At 32.2% G+C, this 19,409-nt stretch overlaps 1 protein-coding gene across 1 annotated transcript; it reads left to right on the forward strand.

The window, feature by feature from the left end:
• The first annotated feature begins 62 nt into the window (after positions 1 to 62).
• LOC127715295 (NEDD4 family-interacting protein 1-like) lies at positions 63 to 18,814 on the forward strand. The gene is made up of 7 exons (XM_052221343.1): positions 63 to 206; positions 7,140 to 7,242; positions 8,191 to 8,297; positions 8,474 to 8,564; positions 11,402 to 11,526; positions 16,521 to 16,587; positions 16,923 to 18,814. Exons 1-7 carry the CDS (start codon positions 177 to 179, stop codon positions 17,018 to 17,020), a joined length of 621 nt encoding a protein of 206 aa, XP_052077303.1. The 5' UTR covers positions 63 to 176; the 3' UTR covers positions 17,021 to 18,814.
• Positions 18,815 to 19,409: the final 595 nt, after the last annotated feature.

Consider the following 19,409-nt stretch of genomic DNA (forward strand, 5'->3'; position numbering starts at 1 on the left):
CACCGGTATTCTTACTACGATCGCTTTAATCTATCTAAAACATTTGTAAACATACAGGACCAGTAAAAATCCGAAATTCTCGGATTTTTTCATTCCACCAGAATCGCCATTTTCATTGACACTGACAAATAGATTGACTGCAGAAAAACAGAACAAATACAAATACGAGCGTCTCAATGGAACACTCTAACGTTCGCTATGAAGTAGTATGTGTCCTGGTGTCTAAATATTTTGATGTTTCTTTACTCTTTTACGTTTTTTTGTATATTTATGTTGAACAGCTGATAAATATGATAAGATCCACCCTACAGTATATTATAAAATTATTTTCAGCATTTGAAATTTTAAGAGTTATTTGAAGCAATAATATGAGGCATGCATTACCTGTGAAAGGGGACGAAGTCTATATAAATTATTTTTTTTTAATTCAAACATATTTTCAGTTCTAAATCTGTTAAAAAAGAAACGGAAATACCGTAACGTTTCCGATTTTGGTTCTGTTGTTAGGGATTTTAGTTGTGACGTTATTTTAGTTATGACGTCATATTCAATGTAAACAAAGAAACGCTATCATCAGGTAACGTTTTTTCATATCAAAGAATTATTAGAAATGAAATTGTTATTGTGTTCCTTCCTATATATTCAAATGTGAATTGTCAGTCCATCAGAAACAAACAACACCAAGTCCAAAATCTTATAGATAGTACAAAGCCAGACGTAATGATAATGACAGAAACTTGGTTGGATTCATCAATCACCAACACTGGCAACAGCCAAATATTCCCTCCAGAATATAACATCTATCGCAAGGACAGAAAAGAAAATAAAACTGGGGGTGGAGTCCTTATCGCCATACACAACAAGTTTCTAAGCACTGAAATACCAGAACTAGACACTAACTGTGTATATGTTGATGTCATTCCAGGAATTTCAGACCATGATATTGTGTATGCAGAAATGAACACCAATCCAATGACAAACAAACAAAAGCCAAGAAAAATCCAACTGTATAGAAGAGCTAAATGGGACAGCATAAAAGAGGATATGAATTTGCTTTATATCAAAATTCAAAAAGAAAGCCTGAACAAGAAGACAAATAATATGGGCACGAATACAACAAAAAGGCACAAAAGACCTCTACATATGCTCATATTATAATCCAAAAACATCTAACAAAGAGAGCCTCTCAGAATTTGAAACAGCTGTAACTAGAGCCTCACAAAACAATGCATGCTTAATGATTGGGGGTGACTTCAACCTACCAGGATGGAACTGGACAAACAAAACAGTCCGCCAAGGAACTCAACATGCAGAACAACATTACCAGCTTACAGATATTCTTGATGACAATGGATTAACTCAATTAGTACAAGAGCCAACTAGAAATAAAAACACTTTGGACCTTCTTATAACCAACTGTCCTAGTAAAATGATGAGACTTGATGTCATTCCAGGAATTTCAGACCATGATATTGTGTATGCAGAAATGAACACCAATCCAATGACAAACAAACAAAAGCCAAGAAAAATCCAACTGTATAGAAGAGCTAAATGGGACAGCATAAAAGAGGATATGAATTTGCTTTATATCAAAATTCAAAAAGAAAGCCTGAACAAGAAGACAAACATCAATATACTCTGGAACATGTTCAAAGAAGACCTAGAAAGCAGTACTAACCAGCATATACCTTCCAAAGTATGCAAGACTAAGGACAAAAACCCATGGATAACCCAGGAAATCAAAAAACTTATGAGACGAAGAGACCGAGCTTATAAAAAGAAAAAGAAATCAAACCATGCTACTGATGTTAAAAGATTTAAACAACTGAAACAAACCATCCAAAGAAAATCAAGACAAGCCTATTGGAAGTATATAGAAGACATAATAACTCCAGAAGATAACGAGGACATCCGTTCACCAACAAAAAGATTCTGGACCTATATCAAACACAAGAAAAGTGATAAAAATGGAGTAGCACCACTTAGAAGAAATGGGAAATTAGAAACTGACCCAATAAATAAAGCAAATATTCTAAATGATCAATTTCAATCAGTCTTCTCTGCTGCATGTCCAATCAGTAAACGAGATTTTGAAAAGAAAAAACTCATGTCAGATCTACCAGAAAATTATCCAGACAGCGAACAAATAATCATCACAATTAATGGAGTGGAAAAACAGCTGAAAAATCTAAAACCACACAAGGCTGCTGGACCAGACAACATCAAGCCAATGATTCTGAAAGAACTAGCCAGTGAAATTGCTCCAATCTTAACCATCATATACAATTTTTCAATGGAGGAAGGAAAGATACCCGATGACTGGCGAACTGCAAATGTCACTCCGGCATATAAGAAAGGCCAGAAATACATAGCAGCTAACTATAGGCCAATATCCCTAACATGTATTTGCTGCAAAATAATAGAACACATAATCACCAGTAACATCATGAAACATGCAGAGGTAAATAACATACTATACCCATTACAACACGGCTTCAGAAGTAAAAGATCATGCGAAACACAACTCCTTGAATGTATCGATGACATCACAAAAAACCTGGAAAACGGAAAACAATCAGATCTGCTAATACTTGACTTTTCAAAAGCTTTTGATAAGGTGTCCCACAGCTTACTCCTCCATAAATTACACCATTATGGCATCCGAAGTAAAACAAACAAATGGATAAAGGAATTTCTCACCAATAGAACCCAGGTAGTAGTTGTTGAAGGCGAAACATCTGACAAAGTAAAAGTAGAATCCGGAGTACCGCAAGGATCAGTATTAGGACCCAGTCTTTTTCTGTTCTACATCAACGACCTACCAGAAGGCTTACACTCCACAGTGAGACTGTTTGCGGACGATACTGTGGTCTATTTGACAATTTCATCAGACAGCGACTGCCATAAACTCCAAGAAGACCTGGACAAACTGGCAAAATGGGAAGAACTCTGGAAAATGGAGTTCCATCCTGAAAAATGTAGTGTCCTCACTGTTACAAAAAAGAAAAAGCCAACCAAGTGGGACTATAAACTCCACGGCCATACTCTGGTGCATGAAACATCAACTAAATACCTAGGCTGCACCATCGCAAATGATCTAGATTGGGGAGAACATATAAACAACATCACAGGAAAAGCCAGCCGAAGCCTTGGTTTCCTACATCGAAACCTCCACATTAGCTCAAAATCCATCAAAGAGCATGCCTATAAAATATTAGTAAGACCGCAAATGGAATACGCCACGACAGTATGGGACCCGTACCAGCAAAACCACATAGATAAAATTGAAAAGGTACAAAGAAGAGCTGCACGATATGTAACCAGCAGACATAGAAATAGATCAAGTGTCAGCAACATGATAAATGAATTAGGATGGAAAAGCTTACAAACAAGACGAAAAGAAGCACGACTCATCATGTGTTACAAAATAACAAACGACCTTGTAGCCATAGACAAGAATAAATATCTACAAAAACCAACAAGAAGCTCAAACCGGACAGGACAACATACTTACCTATTACAGCCAGCCACCAAAGACTGTAGGAAATGGTCCTTCTTCATAAACACCGTCAAGGATTGGAACAAACTGCCACCAGATACCGCCACAGCAAAGTCTCTTGAGATATTCAAGTCTCAAGTCACCAAAACCACAAACTAAATCAACAGAACAATTTGTTTTTATCCTGTTTTTAACCTGTTTTTAATCATGCGCAACTTGCCAGAATATTCATCATGTTGAATGTGGGCAGTATATGGAAGAAGAAGATATACACCTTATCGCTATTTGTCCGTCATTACTGGACATCACAAAAGTTCCCGTAAAATTTTGACGTCATAATAGAAAATATCTGACGCCACAATGGAAAAGTGATTGTTGTATGACGTCAAAAAAGATTTAAGATCAACATAAACTCTCAGTGACACAGTTTGTTAGAAAAGATGGGTGTTTGTAACATAAAATATTATTATACCTTACATATATTTCAAACAATTCTATTGGGTAAAACGTTATCACGTGACATGGAATAATTCAGTTAATTTTCATTCAATTGCAAGGAAGAACGAATAACCCTAAAAATTTACACCAGCGTTTATGAATAACCCTATTATTCACCGGCGAATAACCTTTTTAGTTTGTTGATTTGTACTCATGAAAATGACGTCACAGACGTAAATAAACAAAATGGCAACATTCAAGTTACGGGAAGCCCATTGATCGAGAGAAGAGGAAATAAGGCTTTTGACGTGCATCTTGTGCCGATGATATCTCTAATAACGGTCCTTTTCAGGGCCATCATTATTTTACAAAAAGAATCTACCTTTATTGTACATACGAGAATTCTAAGACACAAATTACATGTATTTTTGAACGTCAACTTGTGTTTGTTACTGACTCAAGTAAGGGTAAGCAAGGTTGGCAAAAAAGCGGTCAATACTAGTATTGACCACGCCGGCGGTAAATACCGGGAAATACTGGCAAATACTGGTCAATACTGGCAAATACTGGTCAATTGAAATTTTGATAGGACTTTACTATAAAACTAGCCCCTACCTCAGGTCAATTACTTGGTAAATGGATAGATATAGTCACAAGGCAGAAAGTCACTTATTTACTACATTGTAATAAGACAAAAAATCACAATTAATTAGTTCATGAACATGGTTTAATGAAGATTTATCAAATATTAATTTAATCATACAACAGATATAGTCATTAACACCATGAAGTCAGTCACTTAAGAGAGACTATATAACATCTGATTTTCTTAACAGTTATTTTGAAAGATGCAATTAAAAAATTTAAAAAAATTGTTTTATATATATATTTGTTATATATTTATTAAAAAAAACATTTCCTGCATTTAGAACATTTTTTATCATGCTGTTGAATAGTCAGGAATTAATTCATTGTTTAAAACAATCTTTAGAAATCACTTTTATGACTTTTTTCCTGTTATGTCAACATTTATTAGGGGACAGTTGTTAAAAGTAATTAAACTTTTGACACCTGTTAGCCATATAATAGGTAATGTTCTGATAATCTATATTGCTAGTCACTTGTAATTCTATTTACCTGTAAAATTCAAACCTTTTCAAGAAAAAAATATCTTGATTTTTACATGTTAGAATAACTGATATAGCTGCTCAATTTTATATGTATACCAAAAGTATGCAATATCATTGCCCCTAAGAACTAAATTAGTCATTTTTAATGTTTTAATAATTAATAACATACCAATATCATTCATTTTTATAAATTGAATCATGCCAAAGGAATAAAGTTTTCCCTCATCAACAATTTTTTTACTAGAATTGATAGATAAGTCAGTCAAAAGAAGCATGAAAATTTCAATTGACCAGTATTTGCCAGTATTGACCACTTGGGGAGTATTGTCCGGGGCGGTAAATACCGGTAAATACCACTGGTAAATACCGGGGGTGGTAAATACCGCCCAACCTTGAGGGTAAGTGCTTTTACAATGATTCAAAACGCCCTTCCACTGTTAGTTCGGTATAATAAAACAATTGTGGCCCCTTAGAAGCGATGAATATCCAAAATTGTCAACCCTTAAAAGTTATTTCACTTGGGCTGCGCCCTCAGTGAAATAACCTTCTCGTGTTGACAATTTTGGATATTCACCTTTTCAACGGGCCATAATTGTATATTGTCCCCCATGAGATATTGTCCGTTGGACAAAATTTCATATAGAATATTCTTCGTAGACACTATTTCATAACGAAATACTGTCCAGTTCAATATTTCATTATGAAATAGTGTCCTTGTCCATGAAATTTTGTCACCTCCTTCAGGACAATATTTCACTTTGAAATTCTGTCCATGACAAAATTTCACTTTGAAATACTGTCTATGACATTATTTCACTGTGAAATTCTTTCCATGACATTATTTTACTGTGAAATATTGTCCATGAAAATATTTCCTAATCAAATTATTACAAAATTAAAAACAGTACGTGTATTCAAGCATGAAGCATGCACATTTTTAACTGAAATTATTTTGTAAAGCAAGTATATATTTTATATTTCAAACAAATATTTATTTGAACAAATTTGCATAGATATTTTATAAATGGTTAATAGATTAAAGATATGTCTTACCTATGTTTCATTGTACTACATTATACTGTATAGATATAAGTAATGTACTGACAATCACTTTATATATGTTCAAAATTGAATGTTCTAATAGTATTCATAAATACTAGATTGATGAATTGTTTTGCAACAGCATTTTGGAGGTACAGGAGTAACAGGAATGTCCTTTTCTAATACCTCCCTTTCATGAGAAAAAATTTCATGACAATCTGTCTATAAAATATTGTCTCAATATACACAAAATGTAACATCCTTTTAACAGGACAAAATTTCATAGTATTCATCTATGAAATATTGTTTATATACAGACAGAATTTCATAATGGAAATTTGTCCTTCTGTGGACATTTTTTCATAGTCATGAAATATTGTCTTGGGGGACAATATTTCATAGGACAATATTTTGCTTTACATGTTAACCTAGTCCAAATAATTATGACGTCTTGATAGGCTATTTTAATTTTTTGCTGTGACACAGTCACACTGCAGTAAGGCGTCAAATGCAAAAAATTAGAATAGCCTTTCAAGACGTCATAATTATTTGGACTAGGTGTTAACCTAATCCTTTTGGGGAATTTCTGTGTCCAGAGCAATTTTCTGAATAAACAGCCCTCAGAGAATCCCATATCAAATCCTATAAAGTCTATGTGGGAAAAAATTTGCAAATAACCTCACCTAGAACAGGTGTCTTATCGTTCATGCAGAACCATGCACATTTAAATTTTGAATCCAGTTCCTTACCGGGAAGTTGAAGAAGAATGACCTTGTAGCACCCAATTATTGTGCTTAATGAGAAGGCTTTATTCTTTCACAATACCAATTGCTAAAAAGTTTAACCCAATTGCAGTTTGAATCACTTCTTATAAAGGAAAAAGTTACTCTGAAAACAAAAAAGTAAAAAAGCATTTAAATTTACATGCATTTTAAAGATTATACATGTACATGTAATCTTTATTGATATTATAATGCCGTCTTGATTTCCTTGAAATGTTTTTAGATAACATAAATATCTGTGTATTTTAGTTGGTTGGTGAAGATGAGAGGGTTCCAGCTGAACCAGTGACCTTGACAATGGTGGAACCCCCTCCCGCTTATCCTGGAATAAATCAACACCAAGCTTCATCAGGTATGTCATAATAATACAAAGAAAAATAAATAAAAGGTTGTTGAATAAATATTTTTTACACAAAAACTTGAAAATTGGCAATTACAATATAACAGACTATTAAAATCAACTAAACTCAGTCAGACCAGCTAAAATTGCCACCTTAAAAAAAAAGTTCAATACAAGAAGTTCCAACGTGAAATTGCTGGATTTATTGCTAAAATACACAATTGAAAATATTAAATGGAATACACTTGTTTCTAGGGGCTGTTAGCATAATACATATGCTGTAATATGTTGTGCATTATTGATAATTGCCTGATTAAAGTTGAAAAATACCTTACCAGAAATCTGTTTTCATTATCATGGGATATGGTGCACTTTGAACAACAGTTAGAAAATCTTCCTAAAAACTGGTTAAACAATTGAATTGCACTGGAAGTTTATCATGGAAATATAAAGTTATTACACTTGTTACAGGATAACTGTTCCCTAACATGTATATACTGTAAACTCAGGTGAAGTATACCTGTGTTTCATATTATCTTACAAACTCTAATTGTTACCCCCTGTCTTAATTTAATACCTTGTTGAAAGAAACAACTTTAAAGTTGATATCAATAAAAAGAAGAGTGGGTATACATCAAACAACACAATAAAATAAAAAGACATCTTGATTTCAATACATGATCTTTGTTACAATAATTAACAAGTGTTCATGTCATATTACGAAATCTAAACTCCTTCTGATAATATTTAAAATCATAAATGTATCAGAAAAATCTTCCACCAATAAAAAATGGTTGCCAAGATATAGCCAAGAGTGCTGAAGGTGGCATTAAATAACCAACAATAAATCAATGTACTAGAAAAAATAGCTGTCCACTCTTCTACAATACTTTTATATTGTATTGTAATATTAAATGAAAATACTCAAAGTAACAAAAACAATATGGATGTATATTTCAGACCAGGCTGAATCAGCACAGAATATGAAACTGCCCACATATGTAGAAGCTACTTCATTACCCAGTTATGAAGAGGCAGAGAGAACTAAAGTACACCCAGACCCAGAGGTAGATATATATTTTATTCATTTTTCATGGTAAAGTAATTCTGAATTTACAGTACTTTGGAGACCTTATCAGTACCATAGAAAAAGTTGAATTTCAAACTCAATATTTATTAACTGATTAGTTTATTGGTAAAAGATAACCAGATTGTTCAATTTGCTATAATTTCCTTTTTACAGGTTGGTGGTGAATCTAGGCCAGTTCTTAGTGACAGAGAGGTATCGAGAGATATTATAGGCACAGATAGCATGTTCCTTTGTGCTTTTGTCTGTAAGTTCTACTTTTGTTCAATTACTTGTCAGAAAATTAATAGTGATTTTTATACGACCGCAAAAAATTTTTGGGGTTGTATAATGCTATCACGTTGTCGTTGTCCGAAAACATTTGGTTTCCGGACAATAACTTTAGTTTATGTGTATGGATCTCTATAAAATTTAACCAAAAGGTTCAATACCACAAAAGGAAGGTTGGGATTGTTTTTGGGGGTGATGGTCCCAACTGTTTAGGAATTAGGGTCCCAAAAAGGGCCCAAAACAAGCATTTTTTATACGACAGCAAACAATTTTTTGGGATCGTATAATGGTATGATGTCGTCGTCGTCTGTGTCTTCGTCCGAAGACACATTGGTTTCCGGACAATAACTTTAGTTAAAGTGAATGGATCTCTATGAAATTTTTTAAGAAGGTTCAATACCACAGAAGGAAGGTTGGGATTAATTTTGGGGAAGATTTAAGATTTAAGAAATTGTCAATTTTCCAAAGAAAAATTGGGGGTCACAAGTTATTTTGCTAATTCTTTGTATATAGTCTGAAAACAGATTTACTAAGTATTGCGCAACAGCACAGTGTATTGCACAAAAGCAAGAAATCTTCAATTGAATATAAGTTCAAATCATATAACCAATTTCTAGTTCTTTGACTACATTTATTCTGTGTCAGAAACCTAAAATGTGTCAAATATTTAATTACAATCCAAATTCAGACCTGTATCAAGCTTGAATATTGTGTCCATTTTTGCCCAAACAGTTCAGGGTTGGACCTCTGCGGTCGTATCCAGCTGCGCTAGGCGAAGCAGGAAGCAGTTTATTACTCATTGTTGTGCAGACCTGTTATTCTACATTTACAACACTACAATTTTGAACATTTTTATGCCCCTGCCCTAGCGGTGGGGGCATTCAGTTTTACCCTTGTCCGTCTGTACGTACGTCCCAAAATTGGTTTCCGTTCTCTAACTTGAGTTTGCCTCAACCAAATGTTATGAAACTTATACACAATGCTTGTAACCACAAAACACAGATCAAGTTTGAATTTTGGTGGCGTCACTTTAACCGTTCTAGAGTTATGCCCCTTTATAAATGGAAAAATTGCAAAATTTTTAGTTAACTTAAGTTAGCCTCAACCAAATGTTATGAAACTTATACACAATGCTTATTACCACAAAACATAGATCAACTTTGAATTTTGGTGGCGTCACTTTAACCATTCTAGAGTTATGCCCCTTTATAAATGGAAAAATTGAAAAAATTTTAGTTTCCGTTCTATTCTGAAGTTAGCCTGAAAAAATTTTAGTTTCCGTTCTATTCTGAAGTTAGCCTCAACCAAATGTTATGAGACTTACACACAATGCTTATTACCACAAAACTCAGATCAAGTTCAAATTTGGGTAGCGTCACTTTTACCGTTCTTCAGTTATGTCCCTTTATAACTATATGATATGCAAGCGGGGGCATCATCTGTGTCCACATGTGGACACTATCCACATTTATTTTGTTATGAAATATTGTAAATGTTATTTTTGGTAACTATGTAGAACTTTTAACTAGGAATCAGATTTCTCGAAGCAATTGACCTACTTTTTATTTTTATTTAAATTGTTGTCTTTGATTTTTGTCTCCCATAAAAAAAACGTCAGCAGATGTGGCTGCGTCAACAATGTATAAGTTAGGTCAAGTTTATAGGGAACCACTAGTGGCAGGTCAATGATATTTAGTATGCAGTTGTATTAGCATTGGCACTTCTCATTTTCATGGAGATTACTTGGCCCGCCAACTTAGTCATGGTCTATTGACTTTGAAATTTTTGCTTAGTTTACATGTACTAGTTTGTGATTAGGTCAGTTTAAGGGGAATCATTAGTGGTAGGTCATTGATGATTTGTATGCAGTTGTATAAGCATTGGCACATCTCATTTCCATGAAGATTATTTTGCCCTGCCCCCTCAGTCATTGTCTATTGACATTTTTTAACTTTTGCTTAGTTTACATCTATTAGCTTGTGATAAGGTCAGTTTAAGGGGAACTATTAGTGGTAGGTCAATGATATTAAGTATGCAGCTGTATTAGCATTGGCCTATCTCATTTCCATGGAGATTGTTTGGCTCCCCCCTCAGTTATGGTTCATTGACTTTTAATGTTTTGCATTATTTACATGTTAAAGTTTGTGATTTGATCAGTTTAAGGTCAACGATTAATGTTAATTTAATGACATTTGGTATGCAGATGTATTGGCATTTGCAAGTCTCATTTCCGTTGAGATTATATGGCCCCACCCCCTCATCATGGTCCATTGACTTTGAAACTTTTACATAGTTTACAAGTTAAAGTTTGTGTTTAGGTTAGTTTAAAGGGAACAACTTATGATAAGTCAATGGTATTTGGTATGCTGTTTTATAAGCATTGGCATTTCACATTTTCATCCATAAGGTTATTTGGTCCAGCACCTTCAGTCATGGTTCATTGACCTTGAATGATTTGCATAGTTTACATGTTTAAAAGAGAGGCGAAATATAAATTTTAATATTGCCATTTTAAAGTCAACATTTACATTATACCATCAAAATTACAAAACACATGACATATCTCTGTGTCAACAGTTTATTTAAAAAAAATCACTGATAAGAAGATTGTCTCAATACTTTTCACTTTGGATGAATACTGCAGCATATATTTGAAGCTGTATAAAGGATAGTTACAGATGTTGTTTAATTGTCACTATGATTACATTTCATACTTCAGTATATATCCTGAAGAATTTTAAGATGTTAATAGTTTATTTTTTGTGAAACTTATAATTTTAACCTTATCTTATAACTACATTACACTTTTTTCAGTGGCCTTCTTCTTTAACTGGATTGGATTATTATTTGCTATTTGTTTCTTCAACACCATAGCAGGACGATGCGGGGCGTTATCTGGACTAGGACTTTCCATCGTAAAATGGGTGGCAATTTTCAAGGTTTGTCAAATTTTAAGATATAAAGCTTTTAACAAAATATGAAATGGAATTTTGCAAAGGAACAGTTTTACAGTCTACTGTAAACCATACTGAAAAAGTATTATCTGCATATGAATCTCATAACAACAAAACAGATATGAAGAAGTAGCATTAAGGCAGATTCCATATAAGAAATTGAAATGTCTGTCAAAATGAATAAATAAATAAAAATAATAATTACTGTTATTTTAAAGATAATCTGTGAATGTTTTGAGGAATAATGATGTTAAAAGAAATTATAAAAATAATTTTTGGATATGATTGTTTCCGTTTAAAGTAGAAATGATTAAAACAAGTTGAAAAAATGCAAAAATTTTGACAGAATTAACTCCCATTTTTTTACACAATGTTTATGTGTTGCAATGCTTTATGTTGACACTTGTATACTGGTATTTACTAGTGTAGTCTGGTTATTCAAACATCCCTGTTCCCAAATTTGTTACTTTTTTTAGTCAAAAACATCTGTGATATATATTTTTTTTCACTTTCAAATATTTTGCGTTATAGCTCAGTGTCTGTCAATAAATCTTATGTCAGGAATATCGCTGTAAAAACTTTCAAAATCATTGTAGGTTCCAATATATGCCAGTTAAAACTGTAAGTCATGCTGTGCATAAGAAAAAACACATGTTGATTCTTTCATTTAACTTTATTCAAGCAATAGTTTTAACTTGTATGTTTCCTACATAAGATCTGTCAAACTTGTTTTCTTATGTCTGAAACATTTGAATGTGCTAACAGTTAAAGTTTTTTGACCTGTAGTGAAATCTTGTTAGATGTTAGGCTACAGTATTTTCCAGGAGTTTTAAAAATGACTTTCAACTAGGATTTGATGTCCAATGTCAGTCAAAAAAAACAAATATATATTGTCTGTCAAAATATCTTATGTATGAAAAATCTTATGTCAGAATCAAGTCTGTCAAAATCTTATGTCAGAAACTCAATTTGTCTGTCAAATCTTATGTCAGAAATAATAAAGTCTGTCAAATCTTATGTCAGAAAAAATAAAGTCTGTCAAATCTTATGTCAGAAATAATAAAGTCTGTCAAAATCTTATGTCAGAAACAATAAAGTCTGTCAAATCTTATGTCAGGAACAATAAAGTCTGTCAAATCTTATGTCAGAAACATAATATTTAAGGCTTCGTTTATTTAAAAAGGATGATGCTCATAATTTTTTTTTAGGTCAAATTGTCTTTATCGTTATTAGTAAAGCATGTATTCAAAAACAGAAGTTCATTGCTTATGATTTTTGCCTAACGTGCTTATGGGAGTTGTTTCACTTTCTTATATGGAATCTGCCTTAAGTCTTAACAATTCAGTTTCAAAACCATATGTCAAGGTCTAAATCACTAAAGGTCCAGACATTTTTTGATTACATTTAACTGATGATTTCAAAGAACAGTCATCAATGCTAAATTCCTGAAAGGAAAAAAAAACACATATGTAATCATAGACCTTCCTGATGGGCACAGTAACTTTGCTTAATTCTTATGTAACACAACTATCAGTATCTTATGTCATTCTATGAAAGAATTCACAGCTGAATTTAACATGAAATTTGTGTTGTTTTGGGAACCTTATAGAATTCAAGTAGGCACAAACCAACTAAATTACTTCAATTCAATGTAATGTATGCATTCCATAACCCAAATGGGTATGACCATGAATTCAAGAAACACCATGAATTACCTCCCTTTGTATACTATTGATATAAAATGTAACACCATTTTGTTTCGGTTCATCTGACTATGAAAAGACAAATACATTAACCTAAAGATGTCTTTTCTGGTTTTATTGTGATGTTGCATTGCTGTTTCATTGGTGTGTACGGTCCAGGGGTTCAAGTTTGCTTTAAATAATGAAAGGTCCAGGAACCAACTTGAGAAATTCAACGGTTCTGTTTAAAGCTTCAGTGTAAAGAATGGGATCCTTAACTTTTGTAATTCAAAAATATAAAGTCCTTTAATAATAAAAACTAGGTCCTGTATCTTCATTTTTTCATATTCTAAATTTTTTTGGCATTTTGGCAACCTAGGTCTCTGCTATGTTATGACTTTTAAGTGTAAATTACAATCTAAGAAAAAGTAACAAAATTGCTGTTGTTTCTGTTACGTTACCAATTTAGTTGGTACAGATTTCTACCAAAATGCAGAATTCTACCAAAATGCAAAATCTTAAGGATTTTATTGTTACATTGAAGGTACAGTACGCACAGAGAGTTTGTAATCGCGAACTCTAATCACGGATTTCGGAGTGTAGCGGTGTCACACCGCGAATCACGGATTATACTCCCAATTTCCTCCAAAGATTCTCTCCCAACACCGCGTGGCTGTTAATTGGTTTATTGCCCATCGGATGTACTGAAAATTAATGACGCGTGACAACATAATCGGATTAGCCAGATTTATTACCTTTGTACATTTAATCGATCTTGATTGCACCTGTGTGCTTTAAAACACGGTATTAAAATTTCCTTTCTTTGACAGATAAAAATGTGACATTTTCATTCAAAATAAGATAATTATTCTTGTATTATTTGCCCCATGTCATTGTCATTTGAAATAAAACGTACAAACGTATAAAAATACGAATTAAACACTTATTTTGTATTTTTATTAAAGTCCAGTCAGGTCATTATTTTTGTTTTTTCAACAAAGACGATTTTACTACAATTAGAATCTTTTATGACCTACTCAGTGAGCAATATCCGGTTCATTAATTGTTCAATATATAAATATCAACTGGCTTAAAACAAAATGATGTTTTAAATTTTACGGTAATTTGTCCAATCTAAACCCAAGAGTTAATTTATCGGATCAACAAGTGAACTCTGTTTCTTTCAATTTATTTTGCAATGTAAAATATTATGTTTCACTACCTCGGTAGATTACCGACTTGAAATATTTGAACTCAGAAAAGAAACTGTAAAGTGACAACTCTGTTGAACGAAGGGAAAACGTTTTGTATGCAATGTGCCCTATATTCATAAAAACACAACACTGAGAGAAATTCCCCGCCCAGACACAACACAATAATCACAACCTAATTTAATTATATGAAGAAAAAAAATCATGTGTTGTTTATCTCTTATGATCTGTTATTGATCCTTTATTATTTAAAATAAAATTGGATGGGCGCAATCCGTATTTTACTGCTCGTTAAAAGTCCTTGGCGAAATTTAAAAAAGAAGTATTTCAACAATTAATATTATAGAATATTTAAATGAAATTATATCGTGTTCTACAAGAAAGAAATATGTGAAAAAAATGTGGATCGGATTTTTACGATCTACACATTTTCACAGAGGATCTCTACCAACGCCCAACAGGAACTGAACGACATGCATCCTGTTTTCATCTACCATTTATGTATATTGTTGACCATGGACGTATAAATAATGTCCAGGTTTATGTCCTGTGTTGACTGAGAAACGTAAAATTAAAAGGCTGGTGTTCGTTTATTCAGAAAAGGATTATATTTTAGATTCCGGTTAATCAATTGTAAAAGGACCTTCCAGAGCCTCAATCTTAAGGCATACAAATGTCAATCATTCCAAAGCAAATTATAACCCCGAATGAATTTTCCCACGGTCATCCAGAAAGGTCACCTGAGTTTACTGTTACGTGATAATATTTCCCGCCAAATAAAAATCTCGTGGACAAAATTGATGTCACTATTTTTAGCATTCAATATTGTGAGCGAAGTCAAGTTCAAAGTTCAACCACGGACTGTTGATCACTGAGATGTGTATCGTCTTCCCACGGCAATTAATTTCTTTTAAAAAATTAAAAAATCACTGTCCTTTATACAACACACAAGTTTACATTCATTGTGCGTAAATGAATATTATGCAACGACGAGTTGATGCAGCTATAGAAGTATTCCTGTTGTAGCCGAAATGTAATTATTTATCCTAAAGTAATGCCAACCAATCCTAAAGAGAAAATGCCGTAGACTTATTAAGCATAACGAATGGTGAATAGTATTTTCTTTTTTACTAGCATATACAAATTTTGAGACATGTAATTTTCTTTAAACTGCTCACTTTTATATTCAGCGTTAGTTTCCGTTTATTTTTACGCAAGTATGACTCTTTTCGTAAATAAAATAATTTACCGATGAACTTAAACAAGGTCAAAATCAAGTATAGTTTTTGTTATAAAACTTTAATGCAATTGAAAGAATTAACAACAACATTCTGCTTTTAAATCTTTAATTTGTTTCAAGCAATTATGTAATCGTAAAATGAAAATGGCGTGGACTTATTAGCATAACGAATAGTGAATAATATTTTCTTTTTTACTTGTATACAAAACTTTGAGACATGTAATTTTCCTTTAAACTGCCCACATTTATTCAGCGTAAGTCTCCGTTTATTTTTACACAAGTATATCTTTTTTTGTAAATTAAATATTAATTTACTGACCAGGAAAAAAAAACGAGGTAAAAATCAAATATAGTTTTTTTTTAATAAAACTATTTTTAAATGTACAGTGTAATTGAAAGAATTAACAACAACGTTTTGCTTTTAAATCTTTTATTTGTTTCAAGCAATCAGAAATATAACCTGATTATCAATAGACAGGAAATACAATTGTTTAATTACATAAGTAATCTCACATACCTTGACTGTCGTGTGCCGGTATAGATCAGAAGGATTAGGGCAATTAATTACCTGGTGTGACACCGCGTCACACCGGACTGGGAGAGATGTCGCTAATACAATAAACAAAAGGTAGCGAATTTACGCGGAAGTCGGAGGGAATACTCCCAAATTTCTCCGAGAATTTAGGGAGGGATGTCGGAGTTTCCTGGTGTCACACCAAGAAAAAACTTGGTGTTTGGAGTTTGGGAAGCCTTTCGCGAAATCTGTACTGTAGGGTACTAATTTTAAAAAAAGTGCATGAAACATTTTTTTTTAATATATATTTTATTCTGATTTATTACTTTCAGCACAACAAATGGGCTGAGGGGTATGCACAGGAAGACTCATTTATCTGGTGGCTTTTAATGTTATGTGGTATGTTTATTTGAAGTAATTTCATTTACTCGATAAGTTATAATTATAGTTTCAAACAGTTATGTTTCATCCAAGTAGTCACCATATGCAAAAACATTAGTGAAAACAGGTTAGAGAACTGCTATGTAAGAAAAAAAGACTTATTTCTTTCGCTCTATTAGGAAAAGTTCAAATTTCAATTCAGAAAAATCTTCTTATTAGTGTTTTTAATTAGTTGCTTTTGTAGGATATCTAGTGAATTTCTCGTCAGACATGTGTTATGGCTACTAATGTTTCCATTAATATCTCTAACTCTAGTATTGTGTATTATTTGACTATAGTTATTTTCTTCACAGGGCTGTTTGTATTCTTGAGAGGAGCTATCCATTATGCTAAAGTAAAGTATGACTGGCATAGATCCAGACAACAGAGAGGATATATGTTTACTTTATAATTGGACAACCTTTGTAAAATTGGTACCCTTTGATTGTGCAGTAGCAATTTTCTAATTATTTAGAAAACTAATTTCATGTCTAGATTTAATTGAATGTTATCAAATTTACAAGGTTAAGAACTAAGGGCTTTTCTGTTCAAATGGCTGTGGGATGTAGTAAATAAGATTTCACAATTTGTATGGACAGAATTGCCTTTTCAATCATTTATTTTATTATTTTGCCTTTTCAATCATTTATTTTATTATCAAATTGAAAATTATTACCATCAGTTGCAAATTGTAAAGGAAGTATTCGAAGTGTAAGATTTGAATTATTTAAAGTGTGCAAATTTGGCACATGAACCTTTTTACCAGTCTATGTTTTGTATAATACATTATTTTCAAACAGAATATCATTCAATTTAATTCTGATTTTCTGACAGTTCATGTTAAATTGTGAAAAGATGACACACAAAAAAACTTTTATGAAAGGGTTTTATATTTCATTAAACTCTAATTGGAGAGCTATTCTTAAATAGAGTTCTTGGTAATCATTCTCAAATAGAAATTTTGATAATCATATTAAACTATATTACAGTTGTTGATAATCATTTTATAAAAAACAAAAGTTATCTAGGGTTGGTTTTAAGATTTATCGTGAATTATATGGACTGGGAGATGAACATTGAGAGAAATGAATATGCCTTCTTGCACACAAATACCCATTCACAAACAAAATGAGATATTTAAACAATGTACAATGTTTTATCCTTTTCTTTTTAAATAGTGAGATTTGGTCCTTTGCCATTGTATCAATGTTGTTGATATTTTAATGTTCATAATACATATTTTTTTCTTAATTATTTTACGGTTCCTGCATTGGGTGCTAACTTTCATATAAAGTTCTTTTGTGGGATTTATTTACATTGTTGTTTTTAGCTTGTATTTGTTGTAAAAAAAAAATGTAAAAAATAGTACTTGGTAGTACTTTATGGTTTTAGGAAAATCTATTTTGTTGAACATCATTTGTAAAATATACCTTACAAAATATATGTGGTTTGTGGGATTATTATATATCATCAGTACGCATGGATTTTAGAAACATTTTTATGCCCCCACCATAGCGGAGGGGGCATTAAGTTTTACCCTTTGTACGTCTGTACGTACATCTGTACGTCCCAAAGTTGGTTTCTGTTCTCTAATTTAAGTTAGCCTCAACCAAATGTTATGAAACTTATACACAATACTTGTTACCACAAAACTCAGATCAAGTACAAATTTGGGAAGTGTCACTTTTACCGTTCTTCAGTTATGTCCCTTTATAACTTTATATGATATGCATGCGGGGGCATCATCTGTGACCCATGGACACATTCCCCATTTATTTATGAAATGTTCACCGCATGAGTTAATTACATTTTGAGGTTAAATTTTCATATTTATATACAGTTTTAATGTAGCCATTTAGCTGTATTTAATTCATTTTTAGAGTCTCAAATTAAAGGTAAACAGCAAGTACAAATTAAACAGTGTCTGATTTTTTTTATTATCTTCTGTTTTGGGTAAAAATGGACATTGATATGTCATTATATTGAATATTATGAGATCATTTATTCTCAGTTTCATGTTCGGAAAAATTGTAAAAGCCTGTGATACATTTTTATTTCAAGGAATTTTTATGTTTAAATCATATGAATTTATAACCAAAGATATTTGATTTAAGAAAAAGCACTAAAGCTTGTGACTATTCATGAAATTACTGGTAATATTGTATTGTGGTTTTCTATTCCAGAATAAAATTGTAGAGCTCATGGGTTAATGTCTATTTATTGACTTATACTATAGCTTCAGTTTGTTATTTGGCTTGACATCTACTGTGTGTCCCAAATACATGAAAGAGTAATTTTAATGCAGACATGCTGGGTTTATGTAATCACCCTGGATTTTAAGACGGTGCAGAAATTGAACTTTGAATGGAAGATATCATGAAACAAAAAATTTGTTTTATGGCTTGCAGAAAATTTCAAAAAAATTTTAATCATCCACTGTCAACTTTGACATGTTATTTGCCCTCAAAATAAAATAAAAAGAGATCAAACAGCTACTAAATTTTAGATGTACACTTGCATATAGTTCCTTTGTAAATAAAAATTTACAAAATATTACTATTTATGTATCAACGTGAAAAGGAAATCAAATTTAAGCAGATGATAAGAATTATGATAGTATTATATCAGAATGTCATGCTTGTGTAAGTAATCGCATAAAATTTGGTACAAGATGTGTATTGATATCAAAGTAGATTCCCACACTTTTTCAAATACTATTATTCAAATTCTTTCCTAAGGCAAGTACGAAAGAGTACTGATACAATACTAGTATGGTTGGCAAGTACCAAAGAGTACTGAAA

The sequence above is a fragment of the Mytilus californianus genome, unplaced genomic scaffold (assembly GCF_021869535.1).
Source record: "Mytilus californianus isolate M0D057914Y unplaced genomic scaffold, xbMytCali1.0.p SCAF_9, whole genome shotgun sequence".
NCBI lineage: Eukaryota > Metazoa > Mollusca > Bivalvia > Mytilida > Mytilidae > Mytilus > Mytilus californianus.